Source organism: Propithecus coquereli, unplaced genomic scaffold (genome assembly GCF_000956105.1).
Source record: "Propithecus coquereli isolate 6110/MARCELLA unplaced genomic scaffold, Pcoq_1.0 Scaffold73, whole genome shotgun sequence".
Classification (NCBI taxonomy): Eukaryota; Metazoa; Chordata; class Mammalia; order Primates; family Indriidae; genus Propithecus; species Propithecus coquereli.
The window spans coordinates 419,734-441,921 of NW_012153396.1; the positions used below are offsets into that span (position 1 = coordinate 419,734).

General features: G+C 39.9%; 1 protein-coding gene across 3 annotated transcripts in view; it reads right to left on the reverse strand.

Moving 5' to 3' along the window:
* The window catches only part of HPSE2 (heparanase 2 (inactive)), a 621,208-nt gene that overhangs the window by 109,010 nt on the left and 490,010 nt on the right, over positions 1–22,188 (reverse strand). For all 3 annotated transcript variants that reach the window (XM_012661668.1, XM_012661669.1, XM_012661671.1), the window contains one exon: positions 18,558–18,672. In XM_012661668.1, the coding sequence (XP_012517122.1) occupies positions 18,558–18,672 (115 nt within the window). The remainder of the gene's footprint in view (positions 1–18,557; positions 18,673–22,188) is intronic.

The window sequence follows — 22,188 nt, forward strand, 5'->3', positions numbered from 1 at the left end:
AAGAACATGTTGAACAGAAGTGGCAAGAGTGAGCACCCTTACCTTGTTCCAGATCTTAGAGGAAAAGCTTTCAAGTTTTCACCATTGAGTATAGTGTTAGCTGTGGGTTTGTTATGTACAGCCTTAATTGTGTTGAGATACATTCCTTCCGTACCTAATTTGCTGGGAGTTTTTATCATGAAACAATGCTGAATGTTGTCAAATTATTTTTCTGCATCTATTAAGCTGATCATATGGTTTTTGTTCTTTACTCTATCAATGTGGTGTATCACACATGTACATTTGTGTATGTTGAACCATCCTTGCATCCCTGGAATAAATTCCACTTGATCATGATTAATGAACCTTTTATTTTGCTGTTGAATTTGGTTTGCTAGTATTTTCTTGAGAATTTTTGCCTCTATGTTCATCAGGGATTTTTGTGTGCAATTTTCTTTTCTTGTAGTATCTTTGTCTGGCTTTGATATTAGAACAAGTTAACTTTGATCACAAAAAAACCTCTATACTTTTATTCCCTGTCCCCACATTTTATGTTTTTGATATCATAATTTGCATATTTTTGTATTGTGTATTCCTTAATAAATTATTGTAGCTATCATTATTTTTAGTAGTTTTATCTTTTACTCTCCATAGTATTAAAGATACAAATGATTTATACACCACCGTTACAGTATTAAAGTATTCTGAATTTGACTGTGTACTTACTTTTACCAGTGGTTTTTATACTTTCATACGGGTTTGTGTTCCTAACTAGCATCCTTTCCTTTCAGCTTGAAGAACTCTGTTTAGCATTTCTTACAAGACAAGTCTAGTGGTGATGAACTCCCTTAGCTTATGTTTGCCCAGCAAAGTCTTTGTCTTTCCTTTGTTTCTGAAGGGCAGCTTTCCTGGGTACACCATTCTTGGTTGCCAGGTTTTTTTCCAGCACTTTGAATATATCATCCTGCTGTCTCCTGGCCAGAAAGATTTCTGCTGAGAAGTCCAATCCTAGCCTTATTGGAACTCCCTTATTTGTGATTTTCTTCTTCTCTCTTGCTGCCTTCAAGACCCTCTCTTTGTCTTTTCTTTAATTTTTGATAGTTTGTTTATAATATGTATTGGTATAGTCTTGTGTGGATTGAATCTGATTGGAGACCTTTGACCTTCCTCTACCCAGATATTTACATCTTTTGCCAGATTTGGAGGTTTTCTGCTATCATTTATTTGAATAATCTTTCTATCCCCTTGACTCTTCTCCTTCCTGAACTGTAACCCCAAAATTTGCTCTTTTGATGTTATCCCATAAATTCCATAGATTTTCTTCATTACTTTCATTCTTTTATCTTTTTTCTCCCCTGTTTATTTTCAAATAACTTGTCTTATTGTGTTCATTTGGTGGTGTTATGTCTCCCTGGTTTTTTATGTTTCTTGTGGCCTTATGTTGATGTCCATGCATTTTGGAGAAGTAGTATTCTATTTGCTGCAGACTAGCTTTGTCTGGATAAGCCCTTTACCAGTCAGCCCATCTGGAGATTCTGGTCAAGCTGTCTGACATGGTCTGTGGAGGGCTTGCTGCTAGAGTCTTTGGACAGGATGGCCTGGTGTCTGGATTGGCAAGTATATAGGTCCACAAGTTTGGGGATGAAGCCTGGATCCACTGAGGTGGACTTATTGATTGAGTCCATGAGGGTGGGCCTAGAGTCTAGAGCTTATATCCATGGAAGTCAGCCTAAAGCCTGGGCTCATGGCAGGCAGGCCTGTGTCCTGGGTACATGGGGACTGGCCTGGTACTGGGGCAGGCCTAAAGCCTGAATCCATGGAGGCAGGCCTGGGTCCTGGGCTTACGGGGATGGTCCTGGAGCCTCAGTCCACAGCTGGCCTGGTCTACTGGGGGGAGTCTGGACCCTGGTTCCACTGGAGTCTGGGGCTTTGGGGACTGGCCTGGAGCTTGAGCCCACTGGGGCTGCCTTGGAGGTTGGGTGTGTGGATACTGGCCTAGAAACTAGGTCCATGAGGGCTGGCCTGGGTCCTGAGGCCATGGAGGCCAGTGTAGAACCTGGGTCCACAAGGGCCAGTCCCAAAGCCAGGGTCGATGGAGGTTTGTCCAGCCAGCATCAGATTTACTAGGACAGGCCTAGACCCTGGGCCTACTGGAGCTTGGGTTTATAAGTATTAACCAGGAGGGTGGAGCCCTGGGTCTGCTAGGGCTGGCCTGGCACTGGGGTGAGCCTGAACTCTGGGGTCATTAGGGCTGGTCTAGCGCTGGGGCAGGCCCTGGAGCCTGGAACTGCAGGATCCTGCCTGGTGCCAGGTTGAGCTTGAAGGCTCAGTCTGTGGGTACTAGTTTGAAATGTGGGTCGATGGGGGCCTGAGCACTGCTGGATTTTACTGGGGTGGCCCTGGTGTTGAGGTCTGAGGCAAAGTCTGGTGCTCACTTCCTTCTCCTTCCCCCAAATGAAGGGTATCTCCCTCAGTGCTGTGCTGCCTGGGGTTGGGGGAAGAGTGTAAAACTGTTTTTCCTACTCTTTTCAGGGGGAAGAGTATAAAACTGTTTTTCCTACTCTCTTCAATTAATGCGTCTTCTCTTATTTCTTTGCTATACCCAGGTGCTATAATCTCTCACCTGGTTTCCTAAGCTCTTATGAAGGTATTTTCATGCATGACAGTTGTACAAACAGATGTTTCTGCAGGGGGACAAATGCTGGAAAGTCCTATTTGGCCATACTGCTGAAGTACTCCCAGCCTTCTTTATTGGCTCATTTTAAAGGCAACTAGTCATTATATTGATGTGTAGTGGTTAAAGTGATCATTAGCAAAAAGGTCATGTTTCCTAAAGGGAATCTGAGCTGCTAACTAATAATCAGAAACACCTTTAAGACCAGCTGTGGGTAATTAGCACATTTGCACCAATGATTCTCTACCCTTGTTGGAAACAGTCCAATTCAGCAAACAGGTTTTGAGTGTCTATTAGGTATGGATGGATGTGTACTTGGTGCTAGGGGAAATATAAGGATAAGTATACCAAGTTCCCTCAAGGAACTTATATTTTTGGAAGAGAAATAAAGATAAATTTACAAGTGACTATAAATATTTATAGATAACACCATATATGCTAAATGCATGAAGGGATACAGATAAAATGTTAATGAGTTTTAGAAGCAGGAGAGAAAACATTCACTTAGGATAATTCAAGAAAAGCTCCAAGAAAGAGTTGGTTTTTGAGATGGACTTTGAAAGATAGCTAGGATTTTGCTTGATGGAGATGTTGAGGAGGGCAATTATGGGGGATTGAAGAAATCCAATTATGCATTCACACACTCAATCCCCCTTTCATTCAACGCACTTTTATTGAGTGCCTATTATGTTTGAGGAATACAGAGATTACTAAAACAAAGTTTCTGCACCCAAGATTTCAGTCACTTTCAACTCAAATATTTCTTCTCCTCATGGGGAAAGAGGAGAAAAAGAGATGAACAGATGATGTGCAACACAATATGGTCAGTATTTAGAAAGGTCTTTAATCAAATTCCATATGTATTTGTTTTCCAGAGAAACAGAATCAATACCAATAGGATACACACACACACACACACACACACACACACACACTTACTTATACATACATATATATGGCAGGGGGAGACAGAGACAGAGACAGACAAAGAGATTGATTTTAAGTAATTGGCTGACATGATTATAGAGGCTGTCAAGTACAAAATTTGCAGGGTAGGCTGGTAGGCTGGAGACCCAGGGAAGAATTGAGGTTGCAGTTCAAGTATAAAGGTAGTCTGCTGGCAGAATTCCTTTTTGCTCAGGAAAGGCCAGTCTTTTTATTATCAAGGTCTTCAGCTGATTGGATGAGGCCCATCCACATTATGGAAGGTAGTCTGCTTTATACAAAGTCTACTAATTTAAAAGTTAATTTCATCTAAAAAATAATCTTCATAGAAATATCTAAAATGACATTTGATTAATGGAACAAATTTGGTCCTAGTCTTGTCAGTTAATCAGAGTAGGTGATGGAGTGGCATACTCAGGTGTAAATTTGAGTTCAACCAAGAACACATAGGACTGAGGAGTGAATTGTTGGGAGAGGTAGTTGGCCACCAGCCCTGATTGTCTTCACATGTTCTTGGTGAGTGTTCCATACTGAAAGGTTTATCTATCTTCTGATAAAGAGCAGTTTTTGTAGCTACTCACACAGCCAACTAAGTGGTCAAAATGACCACAGCATGACTACCATATAACTGCCCACTCCTGGAACAAGGAATACTGGCTTGTTTACTGTTGCTACAATGTTTGCTCCTTGCTTAAAAAGTGCTAGACGCTTGGCCCTGAATTCCTCCACTGCAGCTCAGACCAACTGCATGTGTAGCATGAATTTGGGCCCATTGCATTATTCCTATGGGACTTGGCCAGGGGAACTAATGCAAATATGCTAATGTCCATGCTGCTTATTATACATGAGTATATAAAGTCTTCTGTTTCTGACCTAGGAGTCCTGGGTCTTCTGCCTACATTCATGAAACAGCAAAGGCTAACTTATTTGCTTGAAATGGTAAATCTCATGCCCTTCACAGTTCTTGACAGCTACGGTGATGAGAATGGGATGCTGTCAGTGACATGACTTTCTGTAAGAGGAAGGACAAGGGATTTGCAGGCTGGGTTTCAGGATATAAAACTTTCCAGGAGCTGCTAGTGAATGTTCTCACCAAAATAGTGAGTGACGTTGGGAAGTAGGGGGTCCCTCAATGTCCTACCTGTTAATGAACAAAAGTTGAATTAATTATTTTGAGGCTGAGCATTGAGAGGTAGGACTGAAACAAGACACCAGTATGATACTTTGGCTCTTGGTCACTGTCCCCAGGTGGGTGATGGAAAGGATGTTTGTTATGACAATTGGGCAGCAAGCCGTGTGACCCCAATGCAAATTCAGTGTGACTATTGTTACTGAGCCAAGGCATTCTCAAAGCTGAAATAGATGATATCAGTAATTATGAACTTACCACCTGACATGGGCCTTTAAATGGACTGGAAACATTGGAAGTTCATTTGGTTGAGCTGTGAGCAGCTGCCACACCACTCAAAACTGAAAGTAGCAGCTAAACCAGTCTTGAAACAGAGGAACATCTTCATTTTTGAACTCACACTTTCCAATTTCAAAATTTACTACAAAGCTACAGTAACCAAGAGAATATAAAACAAAACAAAACGAAACAAAAAAACTCTCAAACAACAGCAAAAAAAGTGAGAGTATGGTACTGGCATAAAGATAGATAGAAAGATCAATGAAGTAGCATTGAGAGTCCAGAAATAAACCCTTACATTTATGGTCAATTAAATTCCAATAAGGGTACAAAATAATTCAATTGGAAAAAATAGGCTTTTCAACAAATGATACTGGGACAATATCCACATGTAGAAACAAAAATTCTCAACAAAACATTAGCATATCAAATTCAACAATGTATAAAAAGAATTATACATCATGACCAAGTCAGATTTATCCCAGGTATGAGAGGCTGGTTCAACATTTGAAAATCATTAATGTAATCTATGACATCAATAGGCTGAGAAAAGAAAAATCACATGATCATATCAATAGATGTAGAAAAAGCACTTGACAAACCCCAACACCCATTTGTAATAAAAATTCTTAATAAACTAGACAGAGGGGAACTTACTCAACTTGAAAAAGAATATCTACAAGAACATCATACTTAATGATAAGAAATTAAAAGCTTTGCCACTAGATCAGGACCAAGGCAAGAATGTCCCCTCTCATCACTAATTTCAACATCATACTGGAAGTCCTAGTTAATGTTTTAAGACAAGAAAAAGAAATAGAAGGTATACAGATTTGAAAGGAAGAAATAGAACTCTTTGTTTACAGATGATATGATTATCTATGTCAAAAATTGAAAAGAAGCAATAACAACAAAACACTCCTAAAACTAATAAGCAATTATAGTAGAGTTTCTGGATATAAGATTTAATACACAAAAGTCAATTTCTTTCCTATACACCAGCAATGAACAAGTGGAATTTGAAATTAAAAACACATTACTATTTACATTAGCAAACCCATAAAAATACTTGGGTATAAAGCTAAGAAAATATATATGAGATCTATATGAGGAAGACTATAAAACTGATAAAAAGAACTAAATAAATGGAGAAATATTACACATCCATGGATAGAAAGACTCAAAATTCTCAAGATGTCAGTTCTTACCAACTTGAGCTATCGATTCAATGCAACCACAATCTAAATTTTAGCAAGTTATTTTACGGATATCAATAAACTGACTCCAAAGTTTAGATGGAGAGGCAAAAGACTCAGATTATTCAACACGATATTTAAGGAGAAGAACAAAGTTGGACTGACACTACCCAACTTCAAGACTTACTATAAAAATACATTAATCAAGACAGTGTGGTACTGGTGAAAAAATAAACAAATAGATCAGTGGAACAGAATAGGGAGCCAAGAAATATACCCACATAAATATAGGGGATATATATATAAGGGATATATGGGATATCTCTCTACCTTCCTCTCAATTTTGCCATGAACCTAAAACTACTCTAAAAAAAGACAACACACAGAATTAGAGAATATATTTGCAAATCATTTTTCTGAAAGAGGAATTGTGTTATAAAAAACTCTTACAGTTCAACAATAAAAAGCCAAATATCCCCCTTTTGAAATTGGCAAAGAATTTGAATAGACATTTCTCCAATGAAGAGTCACAAATGGCAAATAAGCACAATGAAAAGATGCTCAACATCATTAGTCATTAAGGAAATGCAAATTAAAACCATGATGAGATACCATGTCACACCCACTAGGATGGCTATAATCAAAAGATAAACAAGAAAAGTTAGTGAAGATGTGGAGAAATTGAAACTCTCATATGGTGCTGGTGGGAATATAAAATAGTGAAACTGCTTTGCAAAACAGTTTGGCAATTCCTCCAAAATTTAAACATAAGAGTTTCCATATAACCAGTAATTTCATTCCTAGGTGTATTACTCCTTTTGTACTACTATAGCAAAATACCTAAGACAGGTCATTTATAAAGAACAGAAATTTATTTCTAACGTGTCTGGAGGCTGGGAAGTCCAAGATCAAGGTACTAGAAGGACTGGTATCTGGGGAGGCCTGCTTTCTCTTTCCAAAATGGTCCCTTATTGCTGCATCCTCTGCAGGGAGCAACACTGTATCCTCACATGGCAGAAAGGACAGAAGAACAAGAGGGTGCTCCCTTCAACCGGGAGCCCTTTTTGTAAGGATGCTAATCCCATTCACAAGGGCAGAGCCCTCAGGACCTAATCACCTCCCAAAGGCTATACCTCTTAATATTTAATACCGTTGCATTGAGGATTAAGTTTCAACATGAATTTTGGAGGGGACATCATCATTCAAACCATAGCACTGGGTATATACCCAATAGAAATGAAAAAATGCACTGCACTTTGTGCACAAATGTACAAATAAATCTAAAATGACCTGTGGGTAAGGCCCTTTGAACCAATCCAGTGTTCTGTTATGATTTTCTCTGCTACATGTATACTGGTGTCGATATTTACATGCTCGTGCTGTGAATGCCTCATAACATAATGAGGAAATTCTCCTGATTGAAAAGAGTTACATGTAGAAAAGCAGTGGGACATGTTGTGGGATATTTACATGTAGTTAGGATATTCACACCTAATGGGACATGTAAATCACCCCCCAACCTGCCTCTCTATCCTGTCCCAAGTGGTTCTGGAGGGAAAAAGAAAAATCACAGCGTTGATTAAGGTGTAAAAGGTAGCAGAGATAAGAAGAGATTCAATATCTGTCTGCAGCCCTATATGTACAGAAGAATGGGAGCTGGAGACTTATGGTGGATTATGCTCGACTGAATCCAGTTGTTAGTCCTATAGTCCCAGCTGTTCCAACATGTAACTATAACTGAATCCATTGCACAGATTGGTGGCACTTGTCATGCTGTCTTGGACATTGCCAACACCCTTTTTTTTTCTATTCCCCTTGCCCTTGGGGGCAAATCAAAATCAGTTCATATTCATGGCAAAGGCTCCCATATATGTTTGCAGGACTTCCCAGGAGGTAAGATGAAAGAAGGGACATTAATTATCTTTTGTCATTCAGGGCCAACCCAGGAGCCTTCCTCAAGAAGGAAAATGCCCTGGTGTGGCCCTGCCAAACAATTTGACTTCTGAATCTGCCAATCATCATCAGATGGCTAAACATTAGGGAATGGGCCCAGCTCCTGAATTGCTCATGGTGCTAGAGGAGGAGAGGTTTTAAAGCGGTCCAACTTCCAAAGGGGTAGACATGTACATATATAATAATGGGGCAAAATGATAATAATAAGAAAGGTAAAGACTCTATATTGCTCCGTTAATACATCAGGTATGAGCAGTAAAACTAACCTGCTACTGCATGAAGCTGAAACTTTGTTCCTTTCTTCCTTTACTTTCATTACTCAGGAAAAATGTAAATCCACAAGTCAGCTGCTGTTAAATCCAAGCTTTTGTCTCTTGGATCATTTTATTTTACCTTTAAGCCAATTTTTCTGCTTCCTCATTGCTATTTCTATAGCAATGGGTATAGAGTTGCTCTAGGGTATACAGTTGACCTGAATTCTTGACTTGACAAAGCTGCGGCAGAACCGATCAGAGGGAGAAGACAAAGTGGTAACAGAACTCAGACCCACTGTCCCTGCCTTGAACTTTCCCCTTGAGTAAGTTGCTGAACCTCAGTTTTCTTCTCTGCCAAGCAGGATGGGTATATCTATCCTACCTGCCTTACTTGGAAGCTAGAAAGGCCAGATTAATTAACAGATGTAAGTAAGCTGTGGAGATTTATACGGGGACATACAGAATGAAGTCAAAGAAGCTAAAAAACAAAATTTACTATATAGGTTTGTGGAGTATGAAATAAGATGTGAAGGATTTTGAAGATTCTAAAACTAAATATACAAACTGATATTGTTTTAACTAAAATATCCCTCTTACTGATAATTTGTAAGTGGCATACTTAGAATATACAATAATGATATTATTCTTATGTGCCTGCTAAGTGTAGGCTTAAGCACTTACAAGAACCCTATGAAGTATGGACTACTAGCATCACCATTGTACAGAAGATGGAAGATGAGGGAATCTGCCAAATGAGACACAGCAAGTACCCAGTGGAGCTCAGAGTCATGTCCAGATCTGTTTGACTCCAGAGCCCAAGCTCTTAACCACCAAGCTATCCTGTCTCCCTGTACACAGCATGTACACAGTATTTGACAATAAAAGCCTGCCTTAAATCTTTCCATTACTGAGGAGCATACTGCAGCCCTCAGAATCCCAGTCACTGAGCATCTTTAGAATTCTGTTAGGATTGACTGTAATCAGGGCATGATGGGGGGTATAAATACAGGAGAGATGACTTCTGTTTTCAAGGAGTTTACGGTCAGAGGGAAGAAATCAGATGTACCCCAACAACTATAATGACAAAAGAAAGTGGTAAGTGTCTTCTTTGGGGAACTAATATTACAAATGTCCACTAATGCATCTTATTGCATAAGCCTTTCCTAATTCTTTCCTCTAGCTCCTCCCTTCCAGCCAGTGGTAATATCTCCTACCTCAGAGGTCTAAAAAGCCTATTGTCTATTGATCATTTGGAGTCCTTCCTCCCTCTCTTCTTTTCGCAAATACTTATTGAGTACTTCCTACGCAGGGGACCTTATGTTAGGCTCTGGGGATACTGAATGAACAAGACAGACCTTAGCATACATCACCTATTAACTCTCTCTCGAAGGCTTTATGTTTTGTCACCCCAGAGATTATAAACATGCAGAGAAAGAACCTAACTTTATTTTTTTATGTTCCACAGAAACTAAAACAGTGCTTTTCTTTAGTGTATGCCATAACACAAGGAAGACATTAAAAAAATTATCAGTGAAACTTGTAGACATACACAAAAATATAATTGTATAACAAGCTCCCAAATGTTCTGCCCATTCTCATTTCAAAGTCTGATGACAGGTGACAGAGGGTGCAAATGGAGATGGCTGGGTCAGTGACGAGGGAGCACCGTAGGCATTAGGCTCAGCTGGGGATGCCAGACATAGGGGCAGGCAGTGGGATACACCACATTTATTTGTGTCAAGGGCAACAGACAGGAAGAAAAGAGTTCGCCAAGGGCAGGGTAGAGCATCAGGTGCCGGGAGCCTGAGCTAAACTGAGTCAAGCAGTGCGCTGGCTGCGTCTTTGCCTGGCTGTGGGTGGATTATGCCTCAGGGCGGTCTTACGGGCACTGCATGGCCTCTCATACACGTGTGACTGAGCCTCCTTCCCCCCTGCAGCCTTTGCAGATGCTATTCCCACTGAGAGAGCCTCTGCTCTTCCACCAGCTCCTGTAATGGCTACCTCTTCAGTGAAGACTTCCTTCACCACGCTTTCTAAAGAGGTCTGCACTCCTCATTATTCAACATAGCAACCTGTTTGTTTCCTGCCCAGCATTCTGAATTTTGTAATTAATTATTCGTTAGTTTACTTGTCTAGTTTTAGTCTCCCCTTCTAAACTGTCACCTCCAGTGAGAGCAGGGATCTTGTCTTTCTCCTTCAGCTCTATTTCCTCAGAAACTAGAAGTGCCTGGCATATAATAGATACTCAGTAAATATTTGTCAAAGGAATGAATGATAGATAATACTGAATATTTTTTTTAATTACCAATAATTGAAGCAAGAGTTGAGTGCAGAAGAGTAGAAGAAAAGGAAAAGGTAATTTATAATTTAATCAGGGCAAGGGGGCCTCTAACCCACTGGTTCTCAGTTTGGCTGACCATTAGAATCATCTGGGCTTTAAGAAAGTACCAACACCTGGGATCCTTTACAGACCGACTGAATTAGAATCTCTGCGGCTGGTGCCTGAGCAAAGGTATTTTTAAAAAGCTCCCTGGGTGACTATTATGTGCAGCCGGGCTTGAGAACCGCTGCTCTAATGAAGGAAGGCTAGAAGGATTGTGACGATGAGGTGAGGGTAGTGAATTCTAGAGTAGAAGGCAGGTCTTCTAGAGTCAAGTTTAGAGTAAATAAAAATGGTGTGTTCTATTCAATCATTTCAATGCTTGAAACCAAATCAGGGATGAAATAAGAGAGTGATAATAGTTGCAAGTTAGTGAGTGAGGTACCTAATGACTGACAGGTTTTCTAAAATTTTATAAATAGTGTAGTACATTTAAATAAGAATTAAAAAACAGAATTTATGTTTATTTGTTGTATTTCTATTTTCAAAAAGGCTTTTGCTTTTATTTAAACAAGCCACCACAAAAACAAGTGAGTTAGAAAAAAACCAATGTATTATCTTTGATCCTTATGGCCACTTCTATTGGAGGCTGATTTGTTGTTCCTAAGGGTCATAACCAGACATCACTGTGCCCTTAATGTTTGCAAACATAATATCTACGATATTGAAATAACCTTAAATTTGTCATATTGTGGCATTCACAAAACAGTCTTCCATTTCTTTTCTTTCCCTTCCTTTTTCTTCCTGCCTTCCACTCCTTCTTGTCAGATTATTTTTAGATAATTTCTAGTGTTTTCGGTGAGCTGAAGAGGTTAGACAAGGCGCAGCTCTTCTCATTCCAGGTTAAACTTGCTCCTTGCCATCTGCAGGCCGCTTCGACGGTGGCACTCTGTACTTCTAGGCTCAAGTGCAGTGAGGCTGTATGTAATTGCTTTTTCTCCCTAATTTATTTAGGTTGCCACACAATTTGCTGTAGCTGTAATCCCTCAGAATTGCAATCTGGGAATAATATAAATGGTTGATGGCAGAGTGAGATTTTCAATTGCAGCTTCTCAGTAATTCACATAATGTGCTGTCATTAGCACTTTGACGTGACATATCATGGTTTCCAGGGCTTATTGGGCCATTTATAAATACCAAATGAAGGAGTTAGAGCCATCATTGCAACCTAGTTACTGCCTTAATTGCCTTTACTGGGAAAGGTTGGCAATATTTTCTCTGGAGTGAAATAAAATGTAATTTTTAGTTTGTCTTTAACCATTTGCAGTCAATCCCTCTCAAGTGCAAGAGTCACAACTTTCTTTTCCATTCTTCTAATTTTCTAGTAATTTAATTTTTACCAAAAAAATCTACTTTTCATACTTTAGTCATCATTACCTGAATTGATTTCCAGATGAATAAATATTCAAATTTATATTATCTCACCACAGTTATGTCCAGGTTATTAATGATTATTATCATGATTTAGAAAATTTTAACAAACTGACTTTATAAATAATAATAGCAATTAACATTTATTGAGTATTTACTATGTGGTAAAAGATACATATGCACTGACTCATTTAATCCTTTCCACAAATCCTCTGAGATGGACACTATTATTGTCTCCATTTTATAAGAGAGAAAACTGATGCTTATTGAGGTTTGAAATGCAGGTCCAGTCTGATTCCAAAGCCAATACTTTCAAGCAGTGTATTCAAATACTCCCCACTCTCCAACCCCAACACAGTTAGCCCCATTGTACAGAGGAAGAAATGAATTCATGTAACTAGAAAATTATGGTGCTGTATTTCGAGCCTTCATCTTCTGATTTCAGGTATAGAACTCTTTCTACTTCCTAGGGTGGCTTCCATCTGGGTGAGCTGTTACAACTGCTAGTGTCATTGCCGACATCCTGTGCACACTGCTCAGGTTGATAAATAAGCAAGGGAGGAGAACTGGTAGTAGTAAATCGGAGGAGCTTCTATGTAAAAGCATTCGCGACAAAAGACCCGACTGCCTGTTCAGATGGAGCAGGGCACAGGCTCTGATCCAAGAAGCCAGAGTTTAGAGACACAGAGGAGAAAAGAAGCAACTCATGTCCCCTGGGCAAGCAGCCCAGGTTCTTCGGCCACTGACATGGAGCCAGCCTGAGTCTCAGTGATTGATCCTGCAGCCAAAGATGCCCTTCTCTCAGCAGCTGCAGGTTCCCACAAAGGAAGGCTGCACATGGAGAAGTCTTTGTCAGGGCCCCTAATGAGAGGATTGGGTTTCACATCACAGCTACCCCTAAACAGGTACACTCTGCTTCTTTCATCTTCCTGATGGCTCCCACGGGAAAGAAAAGAAAGAGAAAGGAGGCTACCCCAAGAAACAGGTCATAGGCCGGTTTGGCTGGGTTTTGTACCTCCCCCGCCTGACCACCTCCAGGTCTGTAGCTTTGAAATTCTTTAATTTTCACACACCCTGTGTGGCCAATGGATAGTAATGGGAAAAGCTTTCTCAAATAATTTTTCATAATCCATCCACCATGACTCACTGGAAAATTAATGCCTCTGTACCTTTGCACATGCTGTTGCCTGTGTTTGGAAGATTATCCCCAACCCCCAACTCTTCTTCCTGTCACTAACCTGCCCCCCTTCAAGACCCAGCTCAGGCATTGTCTCCTCCAGCAGCCTTCCTTGAGGCCCCATGCCTGCTCTCCACCCAGGTGAGCCTCTGGATTCCTCCTCTATCCTCCTGTAGCACTTCTGCCTCAGTCCCTGCTAACTTCTCTCTCTCTTTCTACTGTAAGCTCCTTAAAGGCAGGGACAGTGTCTCCAGTGTTTAGCACGGTATCTAGCACATAGCATGAGTGTAATAAGTGTTTATGAATGAATGAAATGTAAATAATAAATGAACAAATTTCTTAGCTAATTTAAAAAATCCTTTTGAAACCATTTGCTTAGCTAATTAAAACAATCCTTTTGAAACATTCTATTTTTTTCTTTAAAAAATAGCCTTTATTTTTTTCAGATTTTAAAAGCAATAATGTTCATTGCAGCAATTTTACATGTAAGAAATCCACAGAAAGAAAATAAAAACTGCCTGTAATCCTACCACACAAAGAAAACCACTTTTAACACATAGATGTAGTCCCTTTTAGTAATTTTTCTATATGTATGTGTATATATCAAATCTGAAACCTATTGTCATACCTAATTTTCTCAAGGATTGTGACAATAACTTTTGCAGGTAGATAGAGGTGGCATTTTCATCCCAATTTAAGTGGTGGGAAAACTGGAACCCAAAGATACACATCTAATTAATGGCAGAGCTAGGACTAGAACCCACAAATCTTGTCATAGTGTAGGCTCCTGCTGCTCCCTGTGGTGACTCCTAATTGGGCGGTGCTCTTCTTGCATCAATCCAGCATCAGTGGGACAAGGGATTGTAACTGGGTGTTCTTCCTCGATAAAGAGAAGGATTTACACTGAGCCTGTGTCCACACCATGGCTATGCAGTGCACACGGGACACGGTCTCTACCATTTTGAAGGGTAACAAGAATGGAGCACCCAGGATCTTGTCCTAGGATCTTGTGTTACCCAACTGTGCTAGGCAAGTACTGGTAAGAGTCAGTTTCTTCCCAATGGTCAAATGACATCTGAACAGTGACAGCTTGGCTCAGAGCATGTCGCTATGGGAGCCACAACCACAGGTTCAATTTCACCATTGACTAGTGAGTTGTACTCCAATTCATGACTAATGACTTTATTACGGAACAATGAACACTGAAGGTGCTCAATAAGTGTGCACTGGGCTGAATTGACTGTATATGATTATTCAGCAGAGGCAGTGGGCATAAAAAGAATGCAGAGAGCAAATAGCCACACCACTATGCCCAGTGTAGAAAAGGTAACCCAGTGTGATCTAGCTTTGTATGTTTTTCTAAATAGAGACTAAACTGTAATCCCACAAACACACACCAGATTATTAGCTCTGCGGATAAAGGGGCCATATCTTATTTATGTGCATGTCCCTAGAATGCCTAGCACAGAGCCAGATACATTTGAGGCATCAGTGTTTTTTGAATTGAATTATACTTGTGTGAAGACTGCTTTTTCTAGCCTGGCGTGGGAGTTAAGAGATTTTGACTAGCAATTCACCATTCCTTTCCCTGAAAGCTCTGTAAATCAAACTTTCAAAAAAAGCAGCAAGCTAAATTCCAAAACCCTCTCTGAGGAGAAATGCCCACGGCCGGTGGGGTCTGGACTATGTCCACCGAATGTGCAGATCTCTTCTACACAAACAGCGCCTACTCCCAAGGGAGCCCATGACTGACTGACCGGCTGTGGAGACTCACACATCCCCTCTTTCCCAGCGGCAGGGGGGTCAGGGGAAAAGGGTGGGAGTCTAGTGATGAAGCACGGCTGAACTAAATATTCTCCTCTTCCCAGGAGAAGGAAAATCTCACAACAGGAGGAGGGCTGGCACTTTTCTAGAGGAACAACCATGAAGAACATGGGATGTAGTTGAAAATTGTCTTTTCTGAGGACAAGCTTCTCTTTTAAAGGGCCATCCTCATATTATTCTCTCTTACCTCATATTGGCACTTTTGGAATGGCCCTGGCAGAGCTGGGCTGGAATGCCACAAACTGAGATGAAAGTTGACTGGACAGGGGAAGGGTGACACGGCATAGAGGTTGAGGAGCCACAAGGCCAAGATGCTCACTTCTTCTGAATTTATCCAAGAGCACTGGTTTGGGGAGGCAACCAAAACACAACTCACTAATCCCCTAAGCTCTTAACAAACTCTCTTGAAGATTTAATCACAATGTAAAATCCACAAGTTTTTATTGGCAGTGTTTAGTTATCAATTGCCCAATTCTCTGAAGTGGCAACCAATACGATTCCCAGGTCTGTCTCCATTACACATTCCAGGGGCCTGCTGGCAATGTCTGTCAGATTGGTGTTCTGGTTTAGTCTTGTAAATTCTTTCCAGGGGAGACTTAAGACACACTCTTCCAGCTGCCAAGTTCTCTACTTATAAGGTGCAGAATTTATTAGTGCAAAGAAGGATAAAAAAGAAAGCCTGCTACCTTTTTAAGTGCTTTTACATACGGTTTCTGTATTAGCGTTTGGTATTTCCAGAAATACAGCTGCCCAGCTCTTTGGGCCTTTGTGCTAAATCAATGGAACTTGTTTTTGCTTCCTACGAACTTCTATGAGGTCAGCTTCCACCACATATCGACTGAGGTCTATTGTGCCACGCTTTTAAAGGAAATCACTGGCAGCAACTCTCATTTGCGCAGAACAAAGCCATGAGGACTTGCATCTTTAACTTACACACGGCCATGCAAAGGTACACAAAGGGTTGATATGGAATCCAGGTTTGTCCCACTCTGGAAATGAAGCCTCTCTAGTCACCCAAAGACAATCTTTTTCCACCTGTTTTCTTCTCTACTTCTCTAACCTTGGATAGGTCACTTAATAACTTTAGTTTCTCTTTAGCAAAATAAGTATAAATAGTAACTTTTTATCTCACCAGGCTTTCTTCGGAGCAATTGTGACAAATTGCAATTATCTTATTTATATGTTTATTTATTTTTCATTTCTCAGTATCTGTCACTACATTATAAATTCCAAGAGTTCAGGGACCTTGTCTTTTTGGTTCACCACGGTAGCCCATTACCAGGAATAGCCATCAGCACATAGTACATGATTAAGAAGAGTGAATGAAATGTGAATGAGTGATGGAAGGAAAAAAGAAAGAAGGAAATAATGGAAAAAGAACAAAGGAAAGAGGGAAGTGTTGGGAGCATTGTTGCACCATTTACAAAAGTGATCTATAAAATTGTTAAGCATTATCTGCATTACTAGAACATTATAACTAACATTTGAGGCATTAATTATGCTAAGGTTATCTTTTTAAAATGTAAGTTAGATCATGTTACTTCCCTGATTAAAGCCTTCTAATGGCTTTTCATACCTCTTACAATAAAAGCCAAACTACTTTTAGCTTACAAAGTCTATGTGATCTGAGCCCTGCCTACCTCATTTCCAACCAGTCTCCCCCTTCCCTGCCTGTCCCAGTTACTCTGGTTCTCTTGTGTTTCCTCAAACATGCCAAGTTTGTTCCTGCCTTGGAGCCTTTGTGTCAGCCTCTTCCCCTGCCTGGAAAACTCTTCTGTGAAATCCACATAGCTGTGTCCTAACTGTCCGTGGGCTCTTGGCTTACACGCCACCCTCTCAGAGAAGCCTTTCCTGTACATGACTCGACAGGAGCCCCTGCAGTACTCTATTATTCATTCATTATTATTATTATTTATTTATCTATTACTAGTCTCTTCTTCAGTGTCTAGTGTTCAATAAATATTTATTTCTGTGTGACATTACATTTGTTTAATGCTTACATTTCACAGATAGTTTTCTAATTATTTTGTTTTATTTTCACAAGTATATGGGCTAAAAACAAAAGAAAACAAAACAAACTTCTGTGGTTCCACACCGAAAACTCCCTCTCCACCCCTTCCCACCCAAGCCCCACACATATCTTGAGAGGGGTATCCTTGTCCTATGAATGAAAGCAACTGTGCCAGTTGGTTTCAATATTTGTGATTTAATTGGAGTCTTAGAGTCATGCACCCAGGAAAACAATAATTAGTACTCTAACCTAGAGGGATTCTTTTGAGACATGGAAATGGTGTTGTCGGTGTCAAGCTGTTCTTGGTTCTGGGCTTGGAGCTCCCCCTGGCTCAGGCCTGGGGGAGGAGGGACTGGGTAGAAACAGGCAGAGGGTAGCAAATGGTGGGAACACTCACTGGTTCAAGTTTGCATGTGCTTACTGTGGACCAGAGGGCAGCGACAGTTCTACAGGAAGAACACCGGACCAGAGCACAGGAACAGGTTCCAGGGCTGGCTCTCCATCCCCCTTCCCTGCCCTACCCCAGGCTATCAGTCCTTCTGTTACATGAGGCAGAACTGGATTATCTCGAAGGAGAATTCCAGCTCTGAAATTCTGAGTTGATGAGAGGAGTCTGATCTTTTGTCATGACCATGACATCTGTGAAAAAGGACAACCTGTGTATTATTTCTGATAAGCATAGCTTTTCTGGACTAAGTGGAGTTTCTCTGATTGGCCAATAAGGTCAGTAGACAAACTCAGATCTCTGCTTTTGCCATTCTGCTTTATTCTTCTCTTTACTTTTCTAGAGAAGTTAGTGCTCTGGGCAAATCCCCTCATTGTCACATAGGAATCAACATCTAACTGTAAGTGCTCTTCAGCCACTCCCCAAGAAATGGGTTCCCAGTGTATCCGATCTTGGCTAACACTCCCCCATCTGCTTTCAACATGTTGCATTTGACTTTAACTAATGTCTCCTATTAGCATTAAAGAAAACAATCTGGAAAAATTCACTCTCAAGCAGAGTTCAAACAGGCCACAAGTAGATGGGGAATCTCAATTGCACAAGGTTTGTTTAACTAATAGCATTAATAATAAATATATAAATATAAGTGGATATATGTATATATTTATACTGTACATGCATGTGTATGTTTATGTGTGTGTATATATAGAAGTTTGTATGTATAGATATGTGCATGTATGTGTATATGTGTGTGTGTGTGTGGTGAAGCCAAAAGTCTGTGAAATAGGTCAAGGGAACAAAGATAAGAGTGCTTCTCTTCAATTTATGAAATTAACTGATAACAGTAAGAGGAGAAAAATTCTCCTGGTGTGGAATAAGCCCTGACCAAAAGAACTGAATGACATGGAAAAAGAATTGGGAATCTTTATCCCACACTTACTGGTAAAGGGTTAAAATTCTGGTCCACGAGGTGATTGTATCCATGGTCAAAGAATGAGTGCCGTATCACAACATCAATGCCCTGATTGGCCAGCATTCCTAAAGTGTTCAGCCACCTAAAAGGCAGAGGAAAAAAGCTACATCAATACATTTTTAAATGGCATATAACAAGCTCTGTAGAGATTGGTTATGACATACACATACACACCAACTCCTCACCACCAAATTGACCTAGTATTTTAAAGGAGAAAATTATTTTAAGTATTGAATACACAGCTGTAAGAGATTTTAGAGATTATCAAAGCCAACCTCCTCATTTCATAGGAAAAGAAACAGAGGTCCAGGGGAGTAAAATGAATTGCTCTTGGTCATAAAATAGCTTGTTGTTAATGACTTATCTTTTACTCCTGAAATACTAACAAATGAACATCCTAGCCACCTATAATTCTTCCTGGGCACAGGACATACTATCACAGGAGCACACACACTATAAATTCTATCATTCAAACTCCCCTGTTTATACCCTGTCACTGTACATGTACTTTTCGTGGAATTCTAACTCACATACTCATATGACCTATGTAAGAGTATTCCAGCCACTTGCATTCCTCATATATAACTGCCAGCAGTTGATGCAATAATAATTTTCATTGGCACTATAATTAAGCATTCAGGGATTCAAGTATGCTACCATCACACATACGTTGCAATGGACCTGCACTGCTCACACACCTATTGTATACCCCACTGTGCCAAACACCCACTTTCCAGGACATGCCACCCTTCAAAAATATTGCCCTCTCAGTTCCTCTAACACCCAATGTTGACCCTGCCTTCATTATTTACACATTCAATTAATTCATCCATTCATTTGCTTCTCTCACTGTCTCTGTCTCTCTCCTACTTCTGACACGTAGAGAAACTTCTAATTGTAATAATATATGTGTAATAAATGTGACTTAGAGCTTTAGTCTTCTCTATATGAAATATAAGGCATTTCACACTCCGTCCCAAGCATATATGTGTCCAGCTTCATTTGCCACCTCTTACCCCTTCTTCTCTCACCCTAAACCCCCACTTCCCACAGGCTCTAAGCCACATGAAACTACTCTTGGCTACCCAGATACACAATGCTTTCTCACACTTACCTTAGTCTTTATATATGTTTTAACTCCTGTTTAAAATTCCCTTCCTATTCTCCTTTAACCCACCTCTATTTATCTAGCAAATTTCTTCCCATCTGCTAATCTCCGTATCAAATGTTACCTCCTCCTAAACTCTGCTGCCCCAGCCAACAGTAGTACCTTCCTCTGTACTTCCCACAACTCTCATCCATACCCTCTGCTAGCCCACTGCATAAGAATCACGTACTTACTTCTTTACCTTCCCCTGTCGGTTAGGAGCCCATAAAGCACAGACACAATGTCTCAACTTGTACCCAAAACACCCATCACCATTCCTGGCACATGGTAGGTGCTCAATACTCTTCATTAAGTTGAAATTTATCTGGATAAAATTAGACTCTAGGAACATTGAGAATCACCATTCAGCACAGTAGAGAAAAATTACACATAGTTATGATTTCCCAAATCTGAAACCATATGGCGCTTCAAACCCGTGACTTGTAGAAGAATTATGTTTTTCCCTTGCTGGAATAAAGAGCATTTTTAATTTTTGTATTATGAACAAATATTATTCATATTTTCAAATCTTTTTCATATTTATAATTATATTTTATTCTCATAAAAACTAACAAATATTTACTGACAATTAGAGTTACAAAAATAAAACAAAACAAAAAGCAAAGCAAAACACAAAAACAAAAATTTTAAAGGAAAATCTGACTAACAAGGAGAATCTTTTTTGTTATTGTTATTCAGATTGGAACATTGTGACCCAGGGAACTGAAATTACTTTTGGAACATGACATGGCTAAACTACTTGTCTTTATTATTTTTATTAATTTGGAAAACCTGTGAAAACAGGGTAACAGGTTTAGCTTTTCCTTTAGCCACTGAGGCATACTATTAAATATTAATAACTTGTCAAAGGATGTCCTGTGGTAGAACTATAACATGAATTCTGGGCTAATGCCTCTTAAGTCAGTATTCTTTCCACATTGAAACAGCACAAATACAACAGGGTATATATCTAACAATTATTTATCTATAAAAACAAATTGTCTTATTCATCTTTCTATCCTTATGCTTGTAGAATGAAGAAACAAAACAAGTAAACCCATAATCATGTGAGCCCCTACATCTAGCAGCATCTGGATGTCAATACAGGACAATATCTTGATGTTTTTATATATGAAAAGATCTCATTTGTTCACTCGTTCATTATTTATTCAATAACAATTTTTTTTTTTTTGAGACAGGGTCTTGCTGTGTCACCCAGGCTGGGGTGCAGTGGCACAATCATAGCTCACGGTAGCCTAGAACTCCTGGACCTAAGCAATCCTCCTGCCTCAGCCACCCAAATAGCTGGGACTACAGGTGGCAGCCACCAAACCTGGCTAATTTTTAAAATTTTTTTTGTGGTGATGGGGTCTTGCTATGTTGCCCAGGCTGGTCTCAAACTCCTGGGCTCAAGCAATCACACCTGGCCAATAACATTAATTAATGAGCTGTAAATGCTAGGCACTGTTCTCAGCATCGAGAAGACATACAAAAATGCTTGTGTGACCATGTAAGTCATTGGTAAAGCACTGGGTATATAAATGCCTGTGTATTCACATCTAAAGGAACAGTATCAAATTCCCACTTGACCGCTGCAAAGCCTGGCATAGTGACCTGCATAGAACATACACTCAACAGATAAATGTTAATTAGTAAACCTGATTTTTTTCACTAATGTGTGGGGAGTTTTGAAGAAACTCTAGAATGAAAGGGAAGAGTATGCATTCTTTTCTTCAAACCCACATCCCTATATGCATCCAGGATCCAGTCATTCAAAAATGACTATGGCCAGAACCACTGCTTCCCCAGGCTTTCAGAGTAGAATGGTTAGTACCAAAGTTATCTTCATCTTCCTCCTGTAATAAAAAGCTTCTGGGAGGGGGAAATAAATATCTCCCAAGTCTCATTTCTATGCTTAGGTAGAGAAAGTTGGTAAAATGACTGGTATATCTCACCAAGGATGCTACCCTTTCATTATTTACCATTCCACAAAAGTTTATTGAATATCTATGTGCCAGACACTAACTAGGTGCTGGAGACTCAGCAGCATACCAAGCATATTTGTAGTGCACCAAAGAATCTCAAATATCTGATTGGGAAATAATACTCTTGAATATGTGGTAGCAAAGAATTCTGATTCATGTGTTCATGTGTATGTGTCCGGGTGAGCTCATAGTTATAAGACATATTGAAAAAAGGCTGGAAAAATGCCTTCTTTTCAATTTCTTGCTGGCCTCCTTGAGCTTCCTAGAATGCTTTACTTTTTTTTTCCTCCCAGGAAGCGATTTATACCTACTAGAGAACTGGACTCAAAGGGCACATTGCTGGGTGCTGCCAGGAGAGTTGAGACCAAATGGCTGACAAAGAGGTAAAAGAAAAGATCAGGAGCAGAACAAACTAGTTTTCATCTGATCCATGTCAACCAAGCATCGGATATATGAACTACAACCC